Here is a 27,492-nt window from a genome sequence, read left to right as displayed (position 1 = left end):
GAAAATATTTGGAAAACATCTTCTTTATTTTTCCTTTGTAAAACTAGCCATTGGACGAAGTTACAATATCAGTCTGTTACGAGGACTGTACCCCATTCATAACACTTGAAATCTTTAATACTTTCCGAACGTAAAGGGACATCGAGTTTAACAAATTTTGAAGAACTCGAAAGTTTTTCCGGGGATTGCCCTAATTGTCCGTATTTGTTGCATCCACATCCCCAAAGCGTTCCATCATCTGTTGGAAAAGTAAATTTCTGCAATACATTTTTTTCTAAAATAACAATATCTTTTTCTTTTTTTTTTTTTTTTTTTCTTTAAATATACCCGTCATACAAATGGTGAAAGTATTTCCACATCGAACTTTTTTCACAGAAACTTCTATATTCTCGTCTTGATCGTTTGTGAAATCTACTAACGTGGGTGTAGCAACTACTTTGCTCTCTTGCTTTGTCAGCCCTAATTCTCCATTTGTGTTCCATCCCCACGTGTATAAGTCACCCTATGGTTTAAAAATAACTATTGCCAACTATGTCCATCGATTTGGTTTGCTCTAGTAGTACGAAAAATATTTATAAACTGCGAATGTTTATAGAACCCTATATTTTTATGAACGTAACTAAAGAAATGGAACTTTGTTTGAAATGAACAACATAGAAATTTGTTTCGTCTATTAAATATTATAATAAGTAATCTTACTTTAAATATATTATGTGTTTTTGCACATTATATAGATTCTGCTTAATTTTTCAAGATTACATAAATATTCGCAGTTTAAATATTTATTTACTTGATCAGTTACTACGGCAGTATGCCAACCCGCGGCCGATATTTGCATTACTTTAATGCCAGCTAAAGCGTCAACGATTCTTGGATTATCGCAGTCCTCTAAATCATTGTGTCCTAATTGGCCACGCCTATTTCGTACGAATCAGTCCATTTTACTTTGACTGTATTGATTTATGAAATAATACATGATCAAGTACATACGTTCCCATTCCCATTGAATAAATGTCACCATTCTCTGCTAACAAGATGGTGTGGTCAAATCCACCAGCAATGTCTATGAATCGAACCCTCTTTGGTATATCAATCAAAATAGGGACATTAAAAGCTCGACCTAAACCACGTTTTAGATGTGTCCATAAACTGTACTATTTGAAATATTTAGAATCTAAAATATGGCAAAAATGGGCTAACGCTAATACTAAATAAACTGAATAATTTGCTTTCTAGCTAATTTCGTTATATTCTTCATTTGGAAAAAATTAATTCTTCCACTTCTGTATAATTAATATATACTGCATGATAAATAGAATAGCTTATTGGAATAAATTAATGATATAAATTTATATTAAGAAAAAGAATTGGTTTAGTCCACTTTTGCACTCGATGCTGCAAATGTTTACCTAAATTAGTAAGGACTACAGTGCATCCTCCTTGTATTATTTTAATAGGATATTCTTTTTCTGAATAGTTGCTATCACCAATAAAATTGATTATCTTCTTCCAAGTATTCTCATAGATCTTATATAGCCATATTTCATTATCATTAGATAAAATTACTATATTATCTCTACCAGTTGCAGCTTGCTTGCAACTATAAAAATATGAATGTTGAACTAAAACATCTATATGTTTTTAATTATCTAAATCCAAGAATATACCTATCCAGTGACTTTTCTGGTAGTTGTATTAGTTGAATATTTGTATCTGTGTCTGTATCTTTGTTATTTTCCTCAAGTTTTTTAGAAATGTATAGCTCATTTCCTTTCCAAATAAGGAAGTAACTCCAACCTATTTGAAAGTCGGTAATTCCAGGAAACGATACTTTAGTAAATGAATCTGTTATAAAGCTAATATCTCCATCGTTAGAGAACAATGTACTGGTATTAAAACCAGCATAATAAAATGGCATGTCTCTACAAAACAAAATAAAGATTTCATATAAAGATATGAAAGTTTTATTTATTAAATCCTTATTCAAGTAGAAGATAGATTAACATGAAAATAGAGTTAAATATTATGTATCTGTTGATTTATGCCTTCACATATGTAAATACCGTGAAAGACTATTGGTCAGGTGACGCAGATACCACCAGTTTCCTTAGATACGATAGAAACAACACAATAAATTCGAGGGACGATAACCAAACGCTTGACGTGTCGTGATCGACTATTGCCACGTTTTTTGTTCCAATTTAATAAACAACGGTAAAATATGGTAATAAACTGAAGACAATTGATCTTTAATGCACTCAACCTTACTATGCACCTTTACGTACTATTTAAACGATATTTGTTCTCCACACAAGATAGACAAGATATACGAAACATAACCTAAAAATTGTATTCTTGAATTTAAACGTCACAGCTTTTATCACAATACGTTTCACTGAATGAAAATTCGCTACTTAACTCTATTTATTGCTTATTTTATACTCCGCTCATACAAACAAACATACATTTGTAGAAAATTCTGAAATTTTTGACGACAGATTGACACACTTCCTTCGACTACACCAATGCCATCGCGAAGTGATTTCGTCTGCTGCATTGATAGGCGCGCGTTATAAATTCAAAAATTTAAATACCATATAGATTTTTGCTTGAATAAGGTTAAAAAATGTTCTCATATTTTTGTGTATTTAATAACAGGGACTTTTATCAATCTTGAGAAAATTGCGTTCCAATCCAGACAAAGAATTACGATTGCTTCTTCTGGGATTGGATAATGCTGGAAAAACAACGATTTTAAAATCCTTGGCCAGTGAAGATATTACGCAGGTATTTCATCTTGCAATTAATTTATTATAAATAAATAAATAATATATAATTTTATAAAAAATATAAAATATAATATAAATTAATTATAGTTTGATTGTTTGCTATAGTAAGTTTCTGTTTCTTGAAGGTAACACCGACACAAGGCTTCAATATAAAGAGCGTCCAAAGCGAAGGATTCAAATTGAATGTTTGGGATATTGGAGGTGCTCGAAAAATTCGTCCCTATTGGCGAAATTACTTTGAAAACACGGATGTTTTAGTAAGTTATTTCAGTTATTCAAACACTATCACAAAATATTTTAAAAACGATACATATGTTACCCCATTTAGCTAGATGTTATATCAAAATTATTATGCGGTAATTTATTCGAATATGTAACTGATTTTTCTTCGATTTATTTCATTATTTAGTCATCAAAGGAAATGATCTTTTATTTTATTCGATGTTTTACGTTTGAACGAATGTTTTGTGAAATAGTATCTCGAATAATTTCTGATTGAACATTAAGTTTTTTGCATTCTCTTTTTCTTCCGCAAAGATATATGTCGTGGACAGTGCGGACGTTAAGAGACTAGAAGAAACAGGTCAAGAGTTGTCAGAACTTTTATTAGAAGAGAAATTAAAAGCTGTTCCTTTATTGGTTTATGCAAATAAACAAGATCTTGGACAAGCTGTCACAGCGGCCGAAATCGCCGAAGGTCTTGGATTGCACAATATCAAGGATCGCGACTGGCAGATACAATCATGTATCGCGACCGAAGGAAAAGGAGTCAAGGTGCAAAAACTTTTTAACATAGCAGGCTTAAATGTTGTAGACTGCATTTTATTAAAGTCGTAACGTGATTTCGTCATTTTCTAGGAGGGTCTTGAATGGGCATGCAAGAACATCAAAAGGAAGTAATGCTGGTAAAAGAATAGCAACAAACCACAACGATTTACGATGTACCTCGTACATCCAACGTACATTTTATTTGGCTTTTACCTAATATTTACAGAAGCTGTTGCAAACAACGCAAACGCATGAACACGATCGAATAGATCTAGTCATTCAACTTCCGGCCTTCATGGAAGGAGCTTTCGTAAGCTCAGAATTACGACGTCCCAAAGAATATATCTATATTATAATACGTACCTTCTCACACGTGCTCTTCTTATGAAATAGAATTTTTAGAGATTCCATTAAAGAAAGAAATAAATATAATAACGAATCAAAAAGAAGATGCATACAAATAATTATAAACTGGTGCTCTTATAATTGACCACTGTTGATTTCACGACACTTGACCGAAAAATATTTAGCACCATGGAAATAAAAGAATCACACAATGTACATGAAAAAAGTGAATATTCTTCACGTGAGATTCGAGATAAATAAAAGATTCGTAACATTAAAAATCTACTTATTCGACGACTCCGTTCTCAGCTGTGTTTCTATGTACACTAAAACGTTTTTGAACTTTTCCAGTGATTTAGCTTCCTCTTCCTTTATTCCCTAACGCTTAATAATTTTATATACTACGCATGGAATAACAGCCATACTGTGTGGCTGTATATTCGTGAAATTGACTTTAAAAATCGCGAATGTCTCTCACAAGGTACACTTAATTAGATATTAAAGTTCACTGTGAATGTTCTCGGTTTTAATTCGTATCTCCTCTTCATGGAAATCTGTGCAGTCAGCTGGATATTTTTGCTGAAAATTGAAGAAAATATATTAACAAAATTCTTAAGGTGTAGAGAGAGAGAGAGAGAGAGAGAGAGAGAGAGAGAGAGAGAGAAAAATTGATATCTCAATTTTATTTTTTAACCTATGAAGTTCTAGAGTAGCTGCGAATCAAAATATCTGAGAATAATAATTTCAACAAACGATAGTGACTTGTTCTATAATAATAATAAATGATTAAATATTTGTTAGTTAGCGATCATCATTATCTTGGATTGAAAATAATCAAACAAATTTTTCACAATCACTAAATTTTGATAATAGCACTGATAGTAGATATTATACCCTATCTCATATCTCTATTCTCTCTTGTATTGGCTTTGTCAAGATATTTCACTTACAGTACACTTTTCATGTTCCATGATGGCTCCATACAGGACCCAGAAATTAGTCTCTAATTTATAACTGACAGCCCAAGCAGCAGGAAAACTCGTCGCTTTCAATAAGGTACTTCTTAAACGAGGCTGCTCCGTATCTTGTTCGTTCCTTTCATTGATAGTACACAGAATTTGACTGGCGCATTGCGGCATTTTAATTGCCCACTTGTACGCTCGATAAGACTGCAAATTGATTCTTAATTTAACACACGATTCTATAATAGGACAGATTCAATTATATATTCTGTTTCATTTGTTACCTGTAACATTGGATTAATAATGTCATTGTTGATCATATCACTGAGCTTGTTGCTGATTCCTCTGGCGTTCACTCGAGACATGATGAATCCTTTTTCGGAAGCCAGGGCGATCAACTCCTTAATATACGACACAGCTGGTTTGATATACTGCGAACTGTCGATTTTCATCCCTAAGTACCTCTTTCCCACTGCGTTCACTAATCTGTCGAAATATAATTACGCTATGAAATGGAAATCGCAAAAATAAGCACCATTTTATTCATTTTTAATTGATTAAACATTCAGAAAACTGCCAATTACAATGTTTTATATACTGTTCGTTCGTAACTGTTTGCAACGATACATGGTCAAATATGTAAATCTTGTTTTAAAATCTACTATACGAGAAATATATGTACATGTATTCTACTATCAATGGATAAATATCGATACACTAAGTTCACATAAGGAAAGTATATCCAGAATTTGATTGCACTGCTATCGCAATACATCGCCATTTTAGAAACAGCGAAGAGATTAAATTTTAACTATAGCATGGTAGAACAGTGGTGATAGTACCTAGAAAGACTTTCCGCCGGTCTCATCGAATCGAACATGGCCGATTTTGGAAATCCCTGAGACTTCAAGAAACTATTTCCCACGAACTGAACAGTATTCAAGTAGCGCTGTTGAATTTGCGGATCAGAGATATGGGAAATCCACTCTCCGATATAATTCGTCAGCGATCGTATCCATCTGCGACGCAGGCCTGGGTTCTCGAAACTTTCCAGCAATTTTTCGTATTGAATACGTCCCTTGGAGTCTGACATTTGGCCGACAAATTGCGCCAGGCCACTTTTCTTCCACAATGTTTGACCTAGTTCCGAGTTGCTGAAGTGGTCCCACATTACGTGCAAATTTTCAAGGATCGGTGGCATGTACCAAGAATGTCCAGAGTGATCGTGTATCTTATTAGGTTCACTGTCAACTTCGTTGCTTCCGCCGCCAAGATTCGACAGCAGCATCGGTATCAATCCCATCAATAAGTCGGAATTGCCACGTTGACCCATCAACATGCTTCCCACGTTCACGATGTTTTCTAGATCGATTCCATGCTCTTGATTTGTTTCCACGCTCCTAGCTGTTCTTTTGGTACTTTTATCAGAGTTCATTACACCATCGAGAACCGAGCCAATCATGGAGAAATCGATTCCCTGGCTGTTTTCATTCCCGGAGAATAAACTTCCTATGCCAGATACGATTTGACCGATACCGTCTAGGTTGGACTTTCCGTCGAACACGTTGCTGACCTGTTCGATAGAATTGTATACAATTACTATGATTTTTAACATATAAACATTTGCAAAAGTAAAGATCCTTATAATTAATTGTTCGTATTTTAGAAATTGTGCTATATGCAACCAATAAGCTAATTTTTTTTTACACATTCTACGTATCTCATAGATTTTTTAATTAATTTCTTACAATTTCGTGGCACATAAATTAGCAAATGTCAAAGTGTTTGTAGTATATTGAAACGTATTTCTATGCATACTATATTATTTGTGGTATCTTTATCGGATACGAACGATAGAAACGGATGTTAAAATACTCCTCGAGTGCAAATAACTATACTCCAAGTGCCATCTTACCTCTTTTCTGCCATCTAGTTGCAAGAACGCTCTTGCCAATCCTTGTAGACCATTAATATTGTCCTTATTCGAGAAGAAGGATTTGGCAGCCTCGAGAAACACGGTTGAAGCATCTTCCTCTTCGTGTTTTTCGCATTTTGCCGAAGCCAGCAGAACCAACAGGATGCACGTCCTCGGCAACCACATGTTTCCCTATTGTTTCTCTTCTGTCAGTCTTTTGTTTCTGCAAGAATATAGACTTGTTAACGAAGCGACAGATTAACATAACATGTCCCTCTTTCACATTTCTGGAATCTGATTCTCGGTCCTACAGCACGACGAAGATGGAAAAGTCGTTCACCTTCAACCGGATCTTGATCGTGGTCGAGTTATTTTAGGATGCCGCGCCTGTATCCAGGTCGTCGGCAGGATTTTAAGCGTGAGTAATACACCGGAAACGTTTCGGCTCGTGGACACTTGAATACCGTTGCACGTAGAATGCTATCCGACCAACGATCAGTTGAACGTTGTCCCTTATTCGATTGCCATCTCATAAGTCTTCCTAGAATCTCCCAAAGTAGCGTTTCTCCTACTTCTACGTATGTATGTATATGTCATGTTTTTAAGTATATCAAGAAATATACGAAAACTTAAGTTACTCCAAAAAGTCAGTAGAAAATTATCAGGTTCTTCAAGAATGATCATGTGATTTGAAATAGTAATATAATGTTGTAATAACAATCTTAACAATCTTTGTGATGTAAGAAAATTAATCTTTTTCTAGGCTACATCGGTTGCGTTTCTCGATTGCTTACGAATAGGAGAGTCGTTATATGAGGCGCACAAATATAATCCAACGATAGAAGTTGTTCTCTGAGAAGTTGAACAGTAATCATGGAACAGAATCGAACAACGATATGCACTTGGTTAATGAAATTGAGTGTTTAGAAAACGGAGTTGATCAATCTACTGACAGAATCATATCTCGTTCGTCATCGAGTTTCGTAAGATACTTAGTCCTTTAAGGCACGACTTAACTCTATTACTCCCTTCACTTCATCACGTTTGTATCTCTCCAGATATATTCCTTTCTCGAGTACTTTATTTATAAAATGCACGAAATACACAGAAGGTAGAAAAATTATATTAAATATTTGGATCAAATATTTAAAAATTATCTACAGTCTGATAATATCTATTGAAATAAATCATCTATCTCGGATCATACAGACCCGAAGAGAACAGTAGATCAATGTCTGTCAGAAGTAAATAGCCGAAGGACGATCGTGATTGAAAAGGAACTGGCCAACAATCGAAGCGTTGTATTCTAACGCGCAATTTGAGTACCGTAAACCGCATGAAATTGACATTCTCCAGTTGGAGAAACGATTCGGACTAACGGTACAGACTGTTACTCATCGTTCCTCCAACGCGCCGAACTCAACGCGTCAATCGAACGACCGTCAACTGATTCACATTTCTCACATTCGGCACCGAAATTGAAAACGGACTTCTTTGTTTCTTTAAACAAGTTTCTTCTCTGATTCACCGTGGAAAATCGGGCTTCGAACCTTAAAGAGAAAGACAATGGAGCATCAAGATGATCGAAAAACATTCTGAATCAGAGTGTAACGTGGTGAGATCGTCCAGGAAAGTGTTTCTTACAATTAGCCAGCGTGTTTCGCGTGAGGCAAGCTTATTTATCGATTTCGATCGTGAACACAGAAAGTGCAGAATGCAGATCGTTCTCGCGCGGACGAGAGGGAAAGCGAGGAGAACTCTCGGTTCGTGGTTAGTTGCCAAGGTCATCCGGACATCGACACCATTTTCAGGTTCGGGGAACCACGATCTCGCGATGTTCCAGCACATCGTGTTACGTGTCCTTTCTATTCCCTTCTTGTATTTTTCTTCTTCCCTGTTCAGTCTTCTCTGCTCGAATAAGCGTACCGAACAAAGAGTCAACCGGATAACGGTACAATTCGTGTATTATTAATGATTTTGTTCAACAACGCGTACCGTTCTCGGATAGGTGACGCAGCTCTGTCAAGATGCAAACCAGCAGAAGGCAAGAGGATAAGAATAAGCACTTACTAGGCATTCAAGCATCCATACATATAGATACGTATAGACGTACCGGCATTTTACAGCGCAATTAAAAGAGCTTGTTAGACACGGTCAGAGTATTTTTCTGTACCCGTTCAGTACAATTTGCCATCCCGTGCGATCCATTTAAGCCACGTATCGTTTTCCGTGCCTCTGGCTTTCCAGGCGTGCAAATTTTCCGGCCCCGTTGTTATAAGCGTGACGCAGGTTTCAATTAAAGAAAAACATTTACGAGTTCAATCCTTTTGAAAATAAAGAATAATACGTTAAAACGTAATTTGAAAAAAGTTACCGAAATTATCCCAATATATCCATTATCCCAAGGCCATTTCATAGTTCACATTTCTATTCCATATTCTATCCTTTATATTCCTTATCTCACATACCTCATAATTAGTATTCCTAACCGATATCTTTCATCTTACTTCTAAAACTTCACCTCTCCATTCCATATCAAATATTTCATATTCCCTATTTCCCCTTCTATCCTAGTTTCCACAGCACATAACTCTATTCCCTATCTTATACCGAATATTCCCACGTCTTTCATTTCATCGTACATTTTCCACATGTTGTCTTTCACATACTATATCCAATGTTTCTTAAACTATATCTCATATCTCATATCTCCTCCTCTGTGTTGCATAGCTTAAACTTTATTTCCTTCGCCCTACATTTCAAATCATACTACCAATTATCTCAAACTCATTTCCTATTTCTTATTCCCTATAACATCGTAAATCCCCCCTCTCCAAAAATTGAAAAATACAATTTAAGTGAAAAATATATATTACCCACAAAGCGTGAATTATAACCAACTGGACCTATAGGACATTTCAATTCCAACAAATCAAAACACAAAACAAAATTCGTTGCCCACAAATTTCACACAAAACGAAAGTGACTTCCCACAAATTTCCCACAGAACAGAGTCGATTCCCCACAAAACCTATAGGAAATTGATTCCATAAACGCAATCCAATATCCCACAAAATTAAATTGCTTTCCCACAAATTTCCCACGAGACCCACAAGAAATTGACACTTCCGTAAACGAAAATCGCTATCCCACAAAACGAAATTCGTTTCCCACATTTTTCCCACAAAACGAAATTCGTTTCCCGCAATTTTCCCACAAAACCGACAAGAAATTGACACATAAGGAACGAAAATCGCTATCCCACGAAATGAAATTCGCCACCCACAAACTGTCCACCAGAAATCGAATAAATTTAATTTGTGGAGAATGAATTCCTTTTTGTGAGTAATTTGTGGACAACAAATTTTGTTTTGTAGGAGAGCAATATTGGGAAGTGTCGACTTTTGTGGAATTTATGGGATTTTTGTGGACGACGAATTTCATTTTGTGGGATATTGATGTGGGATAGTGTATTTCATTTGTGGGAAGAGTCGATTTCTTGTGCTGTTTTGTATGTTTTGTGGACAGTTTATGATGTATCTCGTGCATCTAGTTTGAAAGGATATATTTAATGAACTAACGTGTGAGGGGTAACGTGATGAGAGACATAGAACAAAGAATATCGGCTGTAAGGAATGGTGTAGCGGTGTAGGATGGGGAACATTGGATGTAGCATATTGGTATTGGATGGTGTATATGTGGAATTTAATGAACTGTAATTTTGGATAGGGTAATTTGTGCCTTCTGTATGAAATGGAGCAATGGTATGAAATAGGGATTATTGGATTGTATATATTAAATATGCGACGGAGAATTTAATAATTAGGAAATGAAATAAAGAGAAAGAAATTTAGATATAGATATGGGACATGTGCTTGGGAATGTGTAAGATACATGGGACATGTGCTCAGGAAAATTAGTAGTTTGTCTTGAAATGTAGGGAAAGAAAATAGAATGTCTACATAGAATGTAGAACAGGGCATGCAGGAAATGTGTTATAAAATGATGATGGAAATATGAATTACGAAATGTAAAATGGTGATACGTGCTGTGGATATTAAGGTGAAAAATATTGGCTGCAAGTACTGGATATGGAACAAGAGAGAAAATGGAAAACATGAAATGTTAGATATGGGATGAATATATGTGCTGTGAAACTAAGAATAGCAGACATTTTTTTGGTATATTGTATATGAGATATAGAATCTGAGAATGGGATTATGAGACATGAGATATAGAATGGAAAGATTAGTAATACTAATAGGATATAGGATGTGATATAAGGTATATGAAAAATGGAATGTGGGATGGTATTATGAACTGTACAAGAGGCTTGGGATAATGGATATGGTATAGTGGATATTAGATATTGGATGTAGGATATAGAATATGTGAATAGCGGTGGAAGTGGAATAGAAATCGTTGAGTCTAATATACAATTTTTTAATGTACTTACCTTATTAGGTATGGAAAATGGAGTATCGATTGTAGGATACATGATAAGGATACATAATGTAAGATTTGAGGTACAGAATATAGAACATGAAATAAGATATAAGATTGGATTAGGCAAATTTTTGATTTACGAATTAAAAAAGCGCGACCTGATCATGTAATGTGTTAATTCGCTATTGTGTTATTACTTTTATTACCTAAAAATAAACTTTATCTTAAAAGGCTTCACAAACACTGAAACGAAGAAATAATTGGCTTATGCGCAATGTATTTTTATTTGCCATTTATGTAAATTCTAGTTGCTCAAAATTATGTCACTGTTATGAATAGCTTATCGTAGATAACGATAATTTTCTTGTTTTACAATATTTACAATAGCGTTACGAAATTCTGTAAAATTTATGTCGAACGATTATTCGTTTCCTCGTACACGTTTCCTTGAAATAAACTTTTATTTTAAAAATAAATCGGTCACAACGTATATTTGCCATCAATATTGTTTCGTCAAAGTGCAACATGTTTCTGTTTTAATTAATCGACGAGTTATGCAACTTTTCATTGTGTTTACGAGTCAACCGATAAACTATCGTTTTGTATAATCAGGAACCTTGAATTTTCGGTGGAAATAACGTACACAAGAAACTCAAAGCGTTAAGAATCGCACAACAAGTTTCACGAGGAAACGAAGCAAAGAAAACGGTATTACAATCGAGTTACTTAATAGGTTATGAAAATTCGGAAAAGCTCAACAACGGTAGTTACGATCAACTAGAGCGTGTTCAATTATGTTTTCGATGGTTATGATCATTGAAGCTTGACACACCGCCATTCGTTACGCATCGTAAATCTAAACACATCGGATTAAAATGAAAACGCTTCGAATTTCATCAAAATTAATCTATGCATCTTCTCCTACGAATCTTCCAACTTCAGACTCACTTGAAATTCAGGCTCTGTTTCCTCATTTTTTGCTCTTGCATTCCAACGAAGAAACAAGTTTCGCACATTTAGATACATTTTAAACTCTTTTCACGAACAAAAATTGCTGAAAAACACACGAAAGTCGATGAACTTTCGAGTCGATTCCAAATATGTGGATTTACCTGGACACCAGCGATGCAGAGAAGAATTGCGTTGACGCCGGCAATGAGAGACTTCGCGAATAACCGAAGATAGTCCCGTTGATCTCCGTGCGCACCTGACACGACGAAGGTTGTGGCGTGACTGCCGTCGAAGGTAGCTCGACGAACGGTACTTACCTACCCGAGCAGGTAGGTACACTCAGCAGCGAGCGAGAAGTCGATAACACTGTGCATCGTTTGTAGTTCCTTGCCACCTTCTGTATCCTTTATGTATTCTCAAATATTCTCCGAAGGTTCTGTGTATTCAGGTTGTAAATACGAATTTGCATGAAAGAATCTTGAATTATTGTTTGTTGGAACGTTCGAGTATTGCACTTTTTTTTTAAATTCTTTATTTGAATAAGCGAAGACTACCTATAAACGGAGAAAAGATAGGAAATCAATTTTTGTTGGTGTTTTTATTTTGATTTCGTGTTTTACCGCTATAATCTTCATATGTATTGTTGATTCTTAAAATTGCTTACTGCGGTTCTTCCACATATTTTCAATCATAAACCAGCAAGTTTGAATATCAAAATATCAAACTACACGTATTGAAATAGAAACAGAAAAGGTACGAACCTTTTGTGAAATTTCGAAGAATTACCAGAATTATAAAAATGTTTCCTGTATATAGGTTGATGGTCGATAAAACCGGCTTGTATCGCGCGTAGGATCGCCACTTTCGGTGGCCCTCGCTGGCAACCAGTCATTGACCCCGAAATGAATTTAGAGAACGCGCGTCAACAAGGCGCAATCCGTTGAATTCGAGGTGCCAAGGTCGAGTCTCATCTACTCACGACAAAGATTAACCTAACCGGTTCGAAATTCTATGGCCAGTTGCCAAGATTTCGATAACCACTGTTTCTTGGCATTCAACCACATTAAACCGCTCAACACCCGTGACACATAGTGACACGAAACTATATATTTCAACGCTTATACAAACATTTGATGAATATATTGTATATGTTATACTTTCACATTTTGAAATTTCATTAATACTGTAATGAGATCCGATCATCATGGTTGTATTGGTAAAATTTGAAACAAATCTCGGAATGTATAATAGATGAACAAATTATGTTACCATGTGCTCAACACAAAACATATTTACGAAATATATTTATTATATGCTTAAGACGGTTATTCGTGCTGCACATTATTTTTTTGGTAAATATATATTTTTAATAAATATATTGTAATTTACATAATAATGCGTTGTGTAATATTTTCTTTGATAAGTGTTCGGATACTTTATTTCGAAATATACCGATGTGATCATGGTAATGAACAACCTAATGTAAATTGTTTTGCTAGCACTATTATTTCTTGTATATTCCCCATGAACTCGAAAAAAAAACCTGGACATCAAATGGTTAAGTAACCCATAAATCGCTCGAACAGCTGTCGAAGTAACTTCTTTCCGGCACTGATTGCGTTAAAAAAATACCGTGGCGTTTAGTTACGCACGCGTGCTGCTAGGCTCGAGAAACACCGTTACGAGATCAGAATTCTTGTTTTCATCTACGTTTTGCTCGATGAACTCCGATGCTCGATGCGGAACACAGGAATTTCGCTATGATGCAATTTGATGCTATGATGCACTAAACTCTACGCTCTATAATGTGAAAATACCTTTACTGTTACTCTTTTGTCTTGTTTGTTCTCTCATAAACGATGCACCATGTTTATTATGCAACCTGAACATTCAGCACTACGATATCAGAAAATGCTTTGCCATATCATCTTTATTCTTCAATTTTGTTTTATTTCTAGAAGACAACGTGTCGTATCTATAATTTTATTCGCAGCTTCGTCCATTGTTAATAGTATTCAAGTTTGAAAACGCCTTATAGTTACAATCATCATCAGCAACGTTCCATTCTCTCTTTTACAAATTTCATATTATGTCTGTATATTTTTATTCACACGAAAATATTGATTTATACCGGACTCTCTTCAATATTGTATGCGTGAATAATAGATGAAAGAAGAGAACATATGCAAGCAAGCGAGCGTGACTGCCTTCGTGTACACGCCATGATAAATCGTACGTTGCATCGAAGCCAACGAAAGTAGAGGAGCGTCATCGAGTAGTAAACATTACAGTAGAGTCTGATTTTCGAAAAATGTAGAAGACGCTGCGTAAAGTAGTTGGTATTTGGCCTACGAAAGATGGATCTTCCTTTGTTCAATGGATTTTCGTAATGTCGACGCGATGGGGTTTGAAAGCATAGTAAAATGCAGACTTGGGTGTTATTTAAATACAGTGAAACTTCAAATATATAAACTTGTCGGGTAAAAATAGTTTATAGATTAGAAGTTCACTGAGTCTCCCCACTACCTACGTTGTTTCGTTCATACAATAAGAATTCAAATTAATACATTCAATTAGCAAAAGTTTTTAAACTAGCCATTGATTAACATTTAGTTCAAATAAATAAAAATTATATAAACGGAGTTCTACTGTACAGCAGAAACTCGTTTGTCCGAACACGTGGGGGCCAATGCCATATGGCAAAAAAGTAACTGAAATTAAATCAATTCTCAGAACAAATGTCGTTACTTTGTAAAGTAAATCGTCCGCCTTGCCTACGACTCGAATACAGTCAAAACATAATATTTCAAATCCACATTCGCATTAAAGACCATGTCATGTTGTTTAAGAAAATTAACCAAGATAGAAAATTATTTGAAAACGATTTCTTTGAACTTCGTGCAGAACGAAATTACTTTCCCTACATCGTTCATACAACAATAATAATTCATTATTTCAAACTGTTTTTTTTTTTTTTATCTTTATTTCAAATAAAATTGGTCCAAACCTGAGAAAAGAAACGTCGAATATTAAAGGTCTGCGAAAGCTTCCTACATCAGTATATTTTTCAATTCGAAATCTTTGGACCACTGGTATTTGTAGCTTGTCTTTGGAAATTTGTCATTGCTGTCTCAATGTAGACGGCAGGATAGATGCGTTCCTCATGTAACTTTCTTGCATTGTCAGTTTCGCAAAACTATTTCTTACAGGTTACACGCCAGAATTTGAAATACGCTCATGTTAACATAAATTCAATTCTAAAGAGCTAGTCAGTTCTTAATAATTCTTATCATAGCGATGTTATGATCAAATATTTTTAAAAAAGAATGAATCGTTACATTAATCATGCCGAATCTCGGTTATGCCTCCGGATTGTCTTTCATGGTCCAAGTTTGATCCAAAGTACTTCAAGATTCGATTAATGCAAATTCACATATAGAATACAAATCGGGATTTGTTTTATTCCCTAAACGTTATGAGAAATACATTGGATGCTTTTATATTTTTATTTGTTCATATTATGTGCAGTCTATATAAATACGATAATATTATTAGATAACATCTATTAACAAATAACCAATAAACAACAATACATAACAAATTAATATATAACAAATTTTCATCAACTTAGTGTCTCACACCATGTACGTGTTTTATGTAAGATATTTATAATAGAATTGAGTTGACTGACAAAGTATTTAGAAAACAAATGCAATGTAAAGGATACAATTTATACTAAATATCAGCTACCGCCCTTATATCTACGGCAGTATATATAATTTTGATATACATATTTCGAATGTAAAAGTATGTTGTATAAAATAAATATGACAATTCAAGATAAAGATTACTTTTGCACTTAAAACAATCGGTTTCCAACATTTTTCTATGACGTGCCTTACCTATCTTCGCATGTTCCAAAACTCGGAGAACTCACCAGTAAATCTAAATAGTCCCGAGAAATTGAACTATTTCCTAGCAACGTACTGCGAGTTTGCGTCCACTGTCTTTGCTATATCACCTCTGCGTATTGGCATTGCAAGCGATTTATATTCTAGTCAATGCAATCGTTCATTGCATCAACGATGGATTACTCTTCGGCTTACCCATGCATCTCTGCGATCAATTCGAGATTATCAAGACGAATTTTATTAAGTCGATTAAGTTCGAGAGGTTTGCCTGCTAGAAAAAACTCCGACTTTTCGTGGAACGACACTGTCAATCCTGATACCGGCCAATAATCTCGAACAAATCCTCGGTATAATCATATTGGTACAACTATTGATGAGCGCCTTGCTGAGTTGCGTCGTAGGTAAAAATATCCCATTTCTACATCCTTTTCTCTGTTTTTCATTAGTTGATGTGAAATACCTGTGATAACGATAGGAAATTTAGAGTACTATACATGATCATTCCATTTATTATTAACATTTGAAATACGACCGATTAAAATATAAATCGAAGATGTACGAAATAATACCTAATTTAAAAGATATGTTTTTATCCATATACTTTACAAAAGATACATTCAAAATCCCAAAATCTACAAAATTATGGAAAATCGCAAATTGATCACATTGAACAACATTCAGTTTCTACTATAAAATGTTTAAATGATTTCTTCCTTCTAAATTGTGTCAACTCAAAATCATGTAAAAACAAAGACAGGTCTAATTAGTATATTACCTTGAAAGTTTCGCCCTGATGCTGACGTTGCTCATAGAATGGTGCCTTTACATCTATGCAGTTGATGCTATCGAGTCTCATCCTCTGGATCTCGAACCAGGCATAGCGTAAGCCGTCTACACTTCTAGTATCACGTCCTAGTATCAACCTCGAGCACGTGGCAAGCGATCTGACACTAACAATCAACCGTGGAGACTTGACGATCCGCGTGACAGCTGGGAAGTTCCTCTTGATGAACACATTCACTTTCAAAGAAATACCGAAGACGTGAGCTTCTTATTTGTCCATTTTGAAAGTAATGATGGATACGTAGTAACCATTGGTCGCAAGTGTTACGTATATATGCAGTGAATTCCCGTACGACACCAAGCACACAAGACTCCCAAACTGCCTCGTTCTGCATTCTGTTGTCATCCCCACCACGGCACTGGAGGGAGTTTTCTGCCTGGAGATCTAATGTTCCCTTTAAACACATCGTGAAGTTCGACGGCTGAATACTGTTACCTGATCCATGAAACATTATTAGTTTAAAGATGAAATTTTTTTATTTGTGTTCTTTTTTCAAACTGAACTTTTCTAATGTATTTGCGCCATTACCCTATTTAAAATAAGATCGAGTACGATATAGTTTATCATTAATCACGTTCACACACATGTGACAGATGAAAGAACATAAGTTAAGTTTACTAAGTAAGCACATATGCCGCAAATTATATCGTGTTTGATTTTATTTCAACCAGAAGAGCACCGTTATTACTTTGGTAACAGTTTTATTTAATATTAGTATTGCTTCGATGATTTTCTGATCTAGCCGACTTTCAGGCCATTTTTTCTACCATTCGCACTGTTCTTTCCTACGTCTAGTGGGAGCTACTATTGGTATACCCTTGCGTAACAAAGACAATATTACAGCTGCTCTGCAGAAACAGCAGCGACATATTCTCTTATGCAAGACTTTCACAAACATATCTACGTATAAGACATATCTACGTATTATAATCTGTTAAACATGAGTTCACAATGTTTTCGATCAATGTATGCGAATAAATAAGTCAATTTAGAGCAATTTCGAGATCACGCAATTACGATCACAGTCTTTGCTTGCGTTGAATATAATCTATTGCATCGATCATAAGTTAGACGTTTCAAGTTTCCCACATTACTTAAAAGAAGGGTATTTGCTTGCTATAAGAAAATAGATCTTCCTTTCTTGCGTTTACTTACATAGCGTTGCAAACTTATAAACTGATAATTTGTAATAAAAATTGAATATCCCTTGAGGACGCAGACCAATTTTCGAAACGGATGACGCCGAACAAAAGAAAACGCGGTATTACTCGCGCAGAAGTGTGGCAATAAAGTATTTATCTATGAAGTAACCATCACCACTTGAATTTTCTTGGAAATGTGTGGTTAAAGTAGAAATGGTAATCGACTGGGTAGCAGACATAATTGAGCGATTACAGCAGAATAAAAGATAAACCGAAAAATAGAGATACAATTTGTTAGTATGTTGGAAGAAAGAAAGGAAAGATATTCACGATTACGTGGAATTACTTGTCGATCCTCATTTTGTAAGGATGAAAGAGTCGTCGGATGAAGATTTCGCTTACGCGATGACTCCGTTGAAGATCATGTCGTGGCCTGTAGGAACCTGGCCTCTTCAAGTGTACGATATCTTCTCTGCTATACGTGCCATAATCGCGATTTTACTTCTGGTATGAAATTTTTGTGATTTTCTTTCGAAGTTGACACGTTAGCTACCAGCTATATAGAATCGGGGACAATGTAAGTGGGCAAGCAAGTGGAACCAGTTTTAATGTTGTGCACTTGCATCCTTTTTGTTGCATATTATTACAGTACATAGGTTATTCAGGAAATAACAGGAAATAACAAGTCGTATTTAACGTAACTACAGTGACAGCTACTCCTCCTACTTATCCACTTACTTTTGTGCAAACATGTTAAAATTGATTGATCCGCTCCACGTTCTGTTACTTCAATAATTTTGCGATTACTACACATTATTTGTATTCTCCTTGGAAGACACCTGACGTATTTCTATACATTTTCTTATAGCATAGAAATCGTGTAAATAATATTAAATTCATGCATAAATTAAAAAAGCAAATATCAATAATTTCATCGTACTTTTTACTTTTCAATTTATGAACCTAATCAATGTGGACTCTGAGTACACTGAATTTGACGTGTTTGAAAATTGTCGTTAATTTATAGCTACTCATGCTGAGCATCGTGCAAATGGAGTTGTATTTAGACAGTAGCGACGCCAAGAAGAATCTAGACGCTCTACTATTAATTACCTGCGGCATTTTGGCGTTATCAAAGATCATACGTTTTCGTATTCAGCCTGATGGTCTTGTTACTAATTTTATCTCGGCAATTAAAGATTATAACGAACTGAAAGACCAAGAGAAACGAGTGATAATGCGAAGACACGCTTATATGGGTAGACTGGTGTCTGCTAGTGTGATATTTTCTTCGTGCATCGGCTCGACTCTTTACTTGACTATCCCTATGCTGTCTGGAGATGAAGAAAAACATATAGTTAACGTAACGAAAGAAACTATAACGGATTACCCTATCCCTTCCGAATGTGTAATAGCCGTTATACAATTGCCGGATAATTTGTTCTTTATGATTTTTATCATAGAGTACTTGATGCTGTTATTCACGAGCACTGGAAATCTAGGTAATGAATCACGTGTCCAATGAATCACCCATTGTCAGAAACCATGCTAATTAATCCATAGATTTTAATGAAGAAGAAAGATTAACGTCATTTTTCAAATGCAATCAACTGTTTTTTTTTTTTTTTTTTATTTGCGTTGGTTTCTTAGAATCAGTCCTTAAGACTTGACGTACGATTTTCTTCGCAATTTAATTTAAATAAATATGGTACTCTATATTGAAAATAAATCTTAGGCTCACTCTATAACGCAAAGTATAATGAGAAATTTGAAGAGTTGGACGTGTATCTTGTGTGTATGCAACGTGCTTATACCTCCAGATGTTGAAATTAATTATTCGTTTTGGACAATGAAACCAAGAACGCGATAAAAAATGGAATTGATCAGTTTGGCTTCTGAAAGATACATATACAGATATTTGCTCAGAGTAGCGCAAGAATCTTGCTCATTCGGTGTAAAATATGAATTAGGAAGCGATACGTTGTTCTTCGGTATTATTTTTCACCTGTGCGGACAGGTAGAAATTCTGAGATTAGAGTTCAATAGACTAGGTAACAAGAACGAAAGAACAATGGAACGTTTCATCGTGTTAATCAAGAGGCACATTTACTTATTGAACCTAACCCAGATGTTGAACGATACAATTAGCTCTATCTTAGTTATGCAACTACTCTCGAGCTGTGTGCTTATTTGCACAACCGGTAAGCGTTCTTATCTCACTTAATAAAATAACACGAAGCCTGGAATAAGAATATTTGAATACGATTGACATATAGGTACAATATGCCTCTGTTTTTAGGATTTCAACTTATTCTCGATCTGAGCATTGGAAACATAATCATGACGATGAAAGGATTTATAGTTCTGAACGCTATGTTGGTGCAACTATTTGCATACAGTTATGTGGGCGATTATTTAACGCGCCAAATGAAAGGTATCAGCGACTCGATGTATTTTTGCAACTGGTATGATGTATCGAAAAGTATGGCAAAAGATATTATTTATGTTATTATGAGAGCTCAATATCCAGTGTTCTTGAAGGCTGGCAATTTCTTTATCGTCAATATGGAAACGTATATGAGTATTCTGAAAACGTCTATGTCGTATCTTTCAGTCCTTCGAGTAATGGTAAATGCTTGAAGTGCTATGAACCTAATAAAATACAATAAAATATAAAATATTTTCCTTCTGGTGTTTTAATATTCGTTTCGTATATTTGAAATCAAATCGTTTTGGAATCGAATGTGCGCAGTAGATCGTCTCAGTAGACTGTTATGGTCAATGATTCACGCAGTTTTCGATAGATATTATTGCAGCATCGTTTGTTTATAGCCACTGACTAAGAACAGGGTAGACGTTACATTACATGGGTGTTTGCGTCCCAGGTTTTGAAATAATAACTCCGAAAAAAAAACCAAAGTTCATTTGTATTACACTGTGGTCAAGGAATAGGAATACAACAAGAGCCGACTCTCCACATGGAAATCCACATGGAAAACAAGAAGAGTCTCTTTTGTAGAAGCACGGCACACGTATATGGTTACATATAAACATGCCTCAGACAGAGGCATTCAAAAACAAAATTTCATTTTGTTTAATAGATCAAAGAAGGGGACATATACACGTAAGTGGGCGTAAATGTTTTCGTGTGCGCGCTAGGATAAATCATACGTCAAATCGAAGTAAGTAAACGAAAGTAGAGGTATGTCACTGAAAGGCTAATCCTATAATAGTGTCTGGTTTCGCAAATACTCGTTAAGTTGATTGTAACATTATCACAAATCTTACTCCATTCAGTATCTTACATCATAAGACAAATTTATATAATGTTTCAAATGTAGAAATACATTGCATAAAAGAAATGTAATAATTTGGTGCAATCGATTGGTTTCTAATCATCTAACTGATGTGCCTTACCTCTTTTCAGATCTTTTAACACTCGATGGACCCATAGATAGATCTTAACAATCCTTTGGAATTGAACTACTTGATGACAATATACTGCCTATTTTGCTAACTTTGCCTCATCACATTTGCGTATTGGCATTGCAGACAATGTGTAACGTCGCCAATGTAATCGCTGATTGAGCCAGTGGCGGATTATTCTTCAGCTTAAGGATGAATTCCCCCAAGTACTTATTGCCAGGAGTCATGCTAATTAACTCCACAGATTTTGATGAAGAAAAAAGCTTAACATCAGTTTTTAAGTGCAATACAATTTTTTTCACTTGTATTTGTCCTTTACAATCACTCCTTAAAACTTTACATACGATTTTGTTTGCCATTTTATTTACATAAATATACATACCATTATATTCAGTTTTAACGTACATATGGTGTATTTTTTCTAAATAATATAACGAAATCAAATATTATAATATGATAATAATAATCAATAATATACATAAATAATAAAAAGTCAGAGTATATTTTTGTCCCTATATTTTATTAAGACTCGTTTAAAATCTCAAAATCTATATAATTATTACTGATAAATCATAAATTTGTCACTTTCATCACCCTGCTACTTCTACTGTAAGAGAGTTAAAAGTCTAGTATTTTCTAAACTCTGCCAAATCAAATTCGTGTAAAAACAAGTATAATTAATATATTACCTTGATCACCGCACCCTGTGTATTGTATTCAAGATCAGATTTCATGTTTCTGGTTTGCTTGAACATGAGAGAGCACAAGCGTCGGTGTATAAAAAAGTTTCACCTTGATGATAAGGTTACTCCAACAGCTATACAAAATATGACATTAGTCTTCCCGACTTTTTGATAAATCCGATTTTCAGACCACTTTCTTACTCGTCCTCTCTTTTTAAATCCGGCAAAATGCTACACCATATCTATCCCTTGCACCGATTCTTTCCTCGATGGACGTTTGGTTTGAATCCAATTTTGGAGTGCTGTGTTGAAATTTACTGCATTCCTCTCAGGAATTGCCCTTTGTAATCCCTGGAGCAACAAAGGCGATATTACTCTCATTCAGCGAAGAAGAGCAACGATATTTTCTCTTACGTAAGACGCAAACTTTCACGCAAATAAATATGCACGGAGCACACTTTATCTGTTGAACACTGAGTATACAATTGTTTGGATCGATGCATGTGAGTGAATAAGTAATTTTGATGCAATTTTGAGAAATTCTGAACACGATCTTATCCTTCGCTTGCGTTCAAACATAATCGATTGCAATTTAGACGTTTTACTTCTACTACTTTCCCTATAGCATAGGGTATCTTCTTACTATAAGAAAATAGATTTTCGTTTTTTACATTTACTTACATACCGCTGCAAGTTGCATCTAATAGTTTACATGAAAGTTAAATATTCTTTGAAAACACAGACCAATTTTCGAAACATATGATCTATTTAACAATTTACCATAGAAGTTGAATATTCTTCAGAGATCAATTTTCGAAACGGAAGGTGCTGAACGATAGAAAATGTAGTATTAATCGTACTGCAGATCGACAATAACGTATTTACCTGCGAAGTAACTACCACTGGAATTTCCTTGCAAATGTGCACGTGGCATAGAATTGGTAACCTATTGGACGGCAGATAATTGAGCGATTACAGTAAAATAAAAGATAAGAAAATACACACAATTTGTTAATATATGGGAAGAAAGAAAGGGACGGTACTCGCGTGGACGTAGAATTATTTCTCGATCTTCGTTTTCGAGGATGAAGGAGTTGTCGAGGAAAGACTTCGCTTACGCGATGACACCGATGAAGATCGTATCGTGGCCTGTTGGTACCTGGCCTCTTCAAAATTATGGTATCTTCTCCGCTATGCGTGGCATCATTGTGATCTCTCTTGTGGTATGAAACTTTTGTGATACTGTTTCGATGTAAATATGTTTGCATTTCGTTATACAGAATCAAGAACAAAAATAAGTGGACAAACGAATGGAAATAATTGTAGTGTTATATATGTAGCATTTTATTTTTTATTGTATACCATATAGTACATAGATTATTTAGCAAATAATTAAAAGTGATATTTATATTTCTGTATAAACAAACCATATCTGACGAAACAAAATTATTGTTTGCTTTTTCTTTCGTAAGATTAGCTGAATATTTAACTAAACTTTAAATGTCAATTAAATACTCGGTGGAAGATTGTTTTTTTCAGAAAACACATTGACATTTCGGGAGAATATTTCGAGTTACCACAATACTTGTTTCCACTACCTGTCCATTTGCTTTTGTTCGAATGTGTTAAATAAACTTCCTGGAAGTCAAGTTAATGTGCTACATTTTTTGTTAATTCCACAATTTTACTATTACTCTACACCATTTACGTTCTTCTTGAAAGACAAATGACTTGTTCCTATAAATCTATTTGTATGAAGGAAATTATGCGAATAATAGTAAATTAAAAGGTAAATTTAAAAGAACTCATTTTTATGTCTTCATCGCACTCTTTACTTTCCAATATGTAGATTTAATCAGCTCAAATGCAGACGAGCAACTTTTCTTCCGCGCAACATCGCTACTATCGTATGCCTCTCCCAGTTAAGAAATACGAAGGTAGAGATCTGATCTTAGCGAAATCACGCGAACGAAAGTCGTTTCTCTACATGCAGCATCAATATTTTGACTTTTGAGTAACTGAAATTAACATATTTGCTGGTAACCATATAGAATCCGGGATAAAAATAAATGGACAAACAAGTGGAACCAGTTCTAGTGTTACATTCTTAAATTTTATTCAAAAATTATTTAGTAAACAATCACTAAAAATCAGTAAAATTTACATTTTTGTATAAACAAGACATATTTGACGAATCTTCATTGATTTATATTTCCACTATCTGTCCACTTGTCTTAACCCGAACCTGTTAAATGAACTTTCTACAATCCAAATTCATCCACGTTTTGTTAATTCCACAATTTCATTATTGCTGCATATTATTTGCATTCTTTGTAAAAAACAAATGACTTATTTCTATCGATTTATTTGTGACAAGCGGATTGTGTAAATAATAGTGAATTCAAAGGTAAATTAAAGAAGCAAATTTCAATAATTTCATCGCTCTTTTTACTTTATTAATTTGCGAGCCTAATCGATAGCTGATATTGGCGCTTTTAAGAATTTTCGTTCTTTTACAGTTGCTAATGCTAGCCATCTTGCAAATGGAAATATACTTAGATAGCGGCGACGCTGGAAAAAACGTGGAAGCTTTGATATTAATTACAAGCGGCGTTGTGGCTTTGTCAAAAATCATATGGTTTCGTATTCGACCTGCTGGCCTTATTTCGAATTTTACCTCTGCGGTTAAGGATTATGAAGAATTGGAGGGTCAGGACAAACGATTGATAGTACGAAGACACGCTTATATAGGCAGAGTAGCATCTGCCAGTGTGATATTTTCTTCGTACATCGGCTCCACTCTTTACATGACCATTCCTATGCTGGCTGGAGATGAAGAAAAGGATATAGTTAACGTAACAGAAGAAAGTACAACGGATTACCCTATACCTTCCGAATGTGTAATGGCCCTTATGCAATTGCCGGATAATTTGTACTTTATGGTTTTTATCATAGAGTACTTGATGCTGTTATTCACCAGCACTGGAAATTTAGGTAATGTATCGTCTTGTCTTATGAATTGCTCATTGTCAGAAGCCATGCTAATTAATCCATAGATCTTAATGAAGAAGAAAGATTAACATTATTTTTCAAATGCAATCAACTGTTTTTTTTTTTATTTGCGTTGGTTTCTTAGAATCAGTCCTTAAGACTTGACGTTCGATTTTCTTCACAATTTTACTTACATAAATATGGTACTCTATATTGAAAATAAACCCTAGGTTCAGTATAACACAAAGTATAATGAAGAATTTGAAGAGTTGGACGTGTATCTTGTATGTATGCAACGTGCTTATACCTCCAAATGTTGAAATTAATTATTCGTTTTGGACAATGAAACCAAGAACACGATAAAAAATGGAATTGATCAGTTTGGCTTCTGAAAGATACATATACAGATATTTGCTCAGAGTAGCGCAAGAATCTTGTTCATTCAATTTGAAATATGGATTAGGAAGCGATTCGTTGCTCTTCGGTATCATTTTTCACCTGTGCGGTCAGGTAGAAATTTTGAAGCTGGAATTCAATAAACTGAGCAACGAGAATGAAAGAACCATGGAACATTTCATCGTATTAATCAAGAGGCATGTTTACTTACTGAACTTAGCCAAGATGCTGAACGAGACGATCAGCTTTGTCTTGGTTATGCAACTATTCACGAGTTGTATACTTATTTGTACAACAGGTGAACACTTTTACCTCATTTAATGAAATCGTATGAAAGCTTGATGGCATAAATTTATTTAAAAACGATTAATGTGTTTGAACGATTTGTATCTATTTTTAGGATTTCAATTTATTCTCGATCTGAGCATTGGAAACATAGTCATGGCGATGAAAACATTTATAGTAATGAGCTGTCTGTTGGTTCAATTGTTTGCATACAGTTACGTGGGTGAATATTTAAAGCGTCAAATGGAGAGCGTTGGTGACTCTGTGTACTTCTGCAGCTGGTATCATGTACCGAAAAATATAGCAAAAGGTATTGTTTTTGTCATTATGAGAAGCCAAGATCCAGTTTCCTTGAAGGCTGGGAAATTCTTTATTGTCAATATGGAAACGTATATGAATATTCTGAAAACATCGATGTCGTATCTTTCAGTCCTTCGAGTAATGGTAAATCCTTGAAATGTTATTAATATAATAAAGCAGAATAAAGTATTAAATATTATACTTTCTGTGATTCAATATTCGTTTCAAATTCATTTAGAGTTGAATGTGCGAAGTAGATAGTCTCAGTAAGCTGTTACGATCAAGTGTCTTTTGTGTGTAGCCATTGACTAAAGACAGGATTGACGTGACGACTTGACATTAAATGGAACTTTATGGCTCAGGCTGTGAAATTACTAGAAAAGATCTGAATGTTTCTTGTAGCTTCTCCGAATTGTTACTACGAACGTAGGAAAATTATATTCGTCCCGATCGTCAACAATGATGAAGTCAGTAGCTACGAAAGAATCTTCCTTTGTTGAACTCTCGAAAGAAAATTTGTCCCATCGCATAACTGACAGCAATGAAATGCTACGTACATAAGTTGAATTGTCAGCATGCGGTAATTGGGATAACATGCACCTTTATACAGTATATTCGGTTTTAACGTGTACACTACTATGTATTTCAGTTTTACTAATCTTTATCCTCTCATCGTAAAAACGCTTTAGCAAACTGAGGATTTTCGACGATTAAGATATAAAATTTATACCAAAGACACCAGAATGGAAGATATACGAAAAAATACATAATTCGAAACACTTTTACCCATATATTTTATAAAGAATCATTCAAGGTCATAAAATCTATAAAATGATTATGAAAAGTACATATTTACCATTTTGACCACCTTGTTACTTCTTTTGTTGAAGAGTCAAATACCTAGCTTCCTCTAAACTGTCAAATCAAGTTCACGTATAATTGGCATATTACTTTGATCACCGTATCCTGTGTATTCTATGAAAAATCTGCTTTACTGATCGTGGTGTGTCTGAGCACAAGAGAAAACATCGGTGAATTGCAAAAGTTTGTTCCGATGGTGACGTTGCTCATACAATTCTACCTTTACGCCTACACAGGCGATGCCCGCGAGCCTCGATTCAAAGAGTTTGTAGTTTATCCTGTTATCAACCTTGAAAACATAGCAACAGATTTGACACTAATAGTATCAACCGTGTGAACTTATCTATCCACGTAACAGCTGAGAAATTCCTCTCGATGAACACATTCAGTTTCAAAGAAATACACGTGAAAATCATTGATCGCAAGTGCTACATATATATAGTAGACTTCCGTACAGCAAGCCAAGCACCCGCTAAG

General features: G+C 34.8%; 4 protein-coding genes and 1 long non-coding RNA gene across 6 annotated transcripts; 2 read left to right on the top strand and 3 right to left on the bottom strand.

The window, feature by feature from the left end:
- Nucleotides 1-5: 5 nt before the first annotated feature.
- On the bottom strand, nt 6-2,544 carry LOC139990730 (uncharacterized). 2 transcript variants are annotated; one of them, XM_072010203.1, is made up of 7 exons: nt 2,466-2,544; nt 1,668-1,922; nt 1,410-1,600; nt 991-1,120; nt 791-917; nt 328-502; nt 6-238 (listed from the first exon to the last, which is right to left on the bottom strand). In XM_072010203.1, the coding sequence occupies exons 2-7, from the start codon at nt 1,916-1,918 to the stop codon at nt 69-71; spliced, it is 1,044 nt and encodes a 347-aa protein (XP_071866304.1). In that variant the 5' UTR covers nt 1,919-1,922; nt 2,466-2,544; the 3' UTR covers nt 6-68. The 2 variants fall into 2 exon arrangements, with proteins under 2 accessions (XP_071866304.1, XP_071866302.1); XM_072010201.1 differs by lacking the exon at nt 2,466-2,544 and adding an exon at nt 2,064-2,205.
- Nucleotides 2,102-4,065, top strand: LOC139990732 (ADP-ribosylation factor-like protein 3). Its single transcript, XM_072010206.1, has 5 exons — nt 2,102-2,224; nt 2,659-2,787; nt 2,915-3,046; nt 3,327-3,563; nt 3,648-4,065. The coding sequence occupies exons 1-5, from the start codon at nt 2,222-2,224 to the stop codon at nt 3,687-3,689; spliced, it is 543 nt and encodes a 180-aa protein (XP_071866307.1). The 5' UTR covers nt 2,102-2,221; the 3' UTR covers nt 3,690-4,065.
- On the bottom strand, nt 3,723-12,490 carry LOC139990724 (uncharacterized). The gene is made up of 6 exons (XM_072010196.1): nt 12,338-12,490; nt 6,780-7,002; nt 5,707-6,437; nt 5,149-5,350; nt 4,853-5,071; nt 3,723-4,481 (listed from the first exon to the last, which is right to left on the bottom strand). The coding sequence occupies exons 2-6, from the start codon at nt 6,963-6,965 to the stop codon at nt 4,401-4,403; spliced, it is 1,419 nt and encodes a 472-aa protein (XP_071866297.1). The 5' UTR covers nt 6,966-7,002; nt 12,338-12,490; the 3' UTR covers nt 3,723-4,400.
- Nucleotides 12,491-16,512: 4,022 nt separating this feature from the next.
- LOC139990735 (uncharacterized) lies at nt 16,513-16,999 on the bottom strand. Its single transcript, XR_011800637.1, has 2 exons — nt 16,863-16,999; nt 16,513-16,547 (listed from the first exon to the last, which is right to left on the bottom strand). It is a non-coding gene; the product is annotated as an uncharacterized lncRNA (long non-coding RNA).
- Nucleotides 17,000-18,204: 1,205 nt separating this feature from the next.
- Nucleotides 18,205-26,328, top strand: LOC139991103 (uncharacterized). Its single transcript, XM_072010916.1, has 8 exons — nt 18,205-18,580; nt 19,101-19,575; nt 20,044-20,274; nt 20,373-20,710; nt 23,187-23,405; nt 24,702-25,237; nt 25,554-25,867; nt 25,970-26,328. Exons 1-8 carry the CDS (start codon nt 18,443-18,445, stop codon nt 26,308-26,310), a joined length of 2,592 nt encoding a protein of 863 aa, XP_071867017.1. The 5' UTR covers nt 18,205-18,442; the 3' UTR covers nt 26,311-26,328.
- Nucleotides 26,329-27,492: the final 1,164 nt, after the last annotated feature.

Source organism: Bombus fervidus, chromosome 9 (genome assembly GCF_041682495.2).
Source record: "Bombus fervidus isolate BK054 chromosome 9, iyBomFerv1, whole genome shotgun sequence".
Classification (NCBI taxonomy): Eukaryota; Metazoa; Arthropoda; class Insecta; order Hymenoptera; family Apidae; genus Bombus; species Bombus fervidus.
The sequence above is the reverse complement of the archived record's forward strand: the minus strand, read 5'-3'. Positions and strand labels throughout refer to the sequence as shown.

Bases quoted from the DNA above. Each gene is read 5' to 3' on its own strand.
- LOC139990730 (XM_072010203.1), bottom strand. From the start codon at position 1,918: ATGCCATTTTATTATGCTGGTTTTAATACCAGTACATTGTTCTCTAAC. The intron at 1,601-1,667 runs GTATATTCTTGG...ATATTTTTATAG, and splicing joins CCAGAAAAGTCACTGGATAG to TTGCAAGCAAGCTGCAACTG. The intron at 918-990 runs GTATGTACTTGA...CGTACGAAATAG, and splicing joins TATTCAATGGGAATGGGAAC to GCGTGGCCAATTAGGACACA.
- LOC139990732 (XM_072010206.1), top strand. The intron at 2,788-2,914 runs GTATTTCATCTT...TGTTTCTTGAAG, and splicing joins CCAGTGAAGATATTACGCAG to GTAACACCGACACAAGGCTT. The intron at 3,047-3,326 runs GTAAGTTATTTC...TCTTCCGCAAAG, and splicing joins TTGAAAACACGGATGTTTTA to ATATATGTCGTGGACAGTGC.
- LOC139990724 (XM_072010196.1), bottom strand. From the start codon at position 6,965: ATGTGGTTGCCGAGGACGTGCATCCTGTTGGTTCTGCTGGCTTCGGCA. The intron at 6,438-6,779 runs GTAAGATGGCAC...TCTATCGAACAG, and splicing joins AACTAGATGGCAGAAAAGAG to GTCAGCAACGTGTTCGACGG. The intron at 4,482-4,852 runs GTAAGTGAAATA...TTCAATTTTCAG, and splicing joins TGGAACATGAAAAGTGTACT to CAAAAATATCCAGCTGACTG.
- LOC139991103 (XM_072010916.1), top strand. From the start codon at position 18,443: ATGAAAGAGTCGTCGGATGAAGATTTCGCTTACGCGATGACTCCGTTG. The intron at 19,576-20,043 runs GTAATGAATCAC...AATATGAATTAG, and splicing joins CACGAGCACTGGAAATCTAG to GAAGCGATACGTTGTTCTTC. The intron at 20,275-20,372 runs GTAAGCGTTCTT...CTCTGTTTTTAG, and splicing joins TGTGCTTATTTGCACAACCG to GATTTCAACTTATTCTCGAT.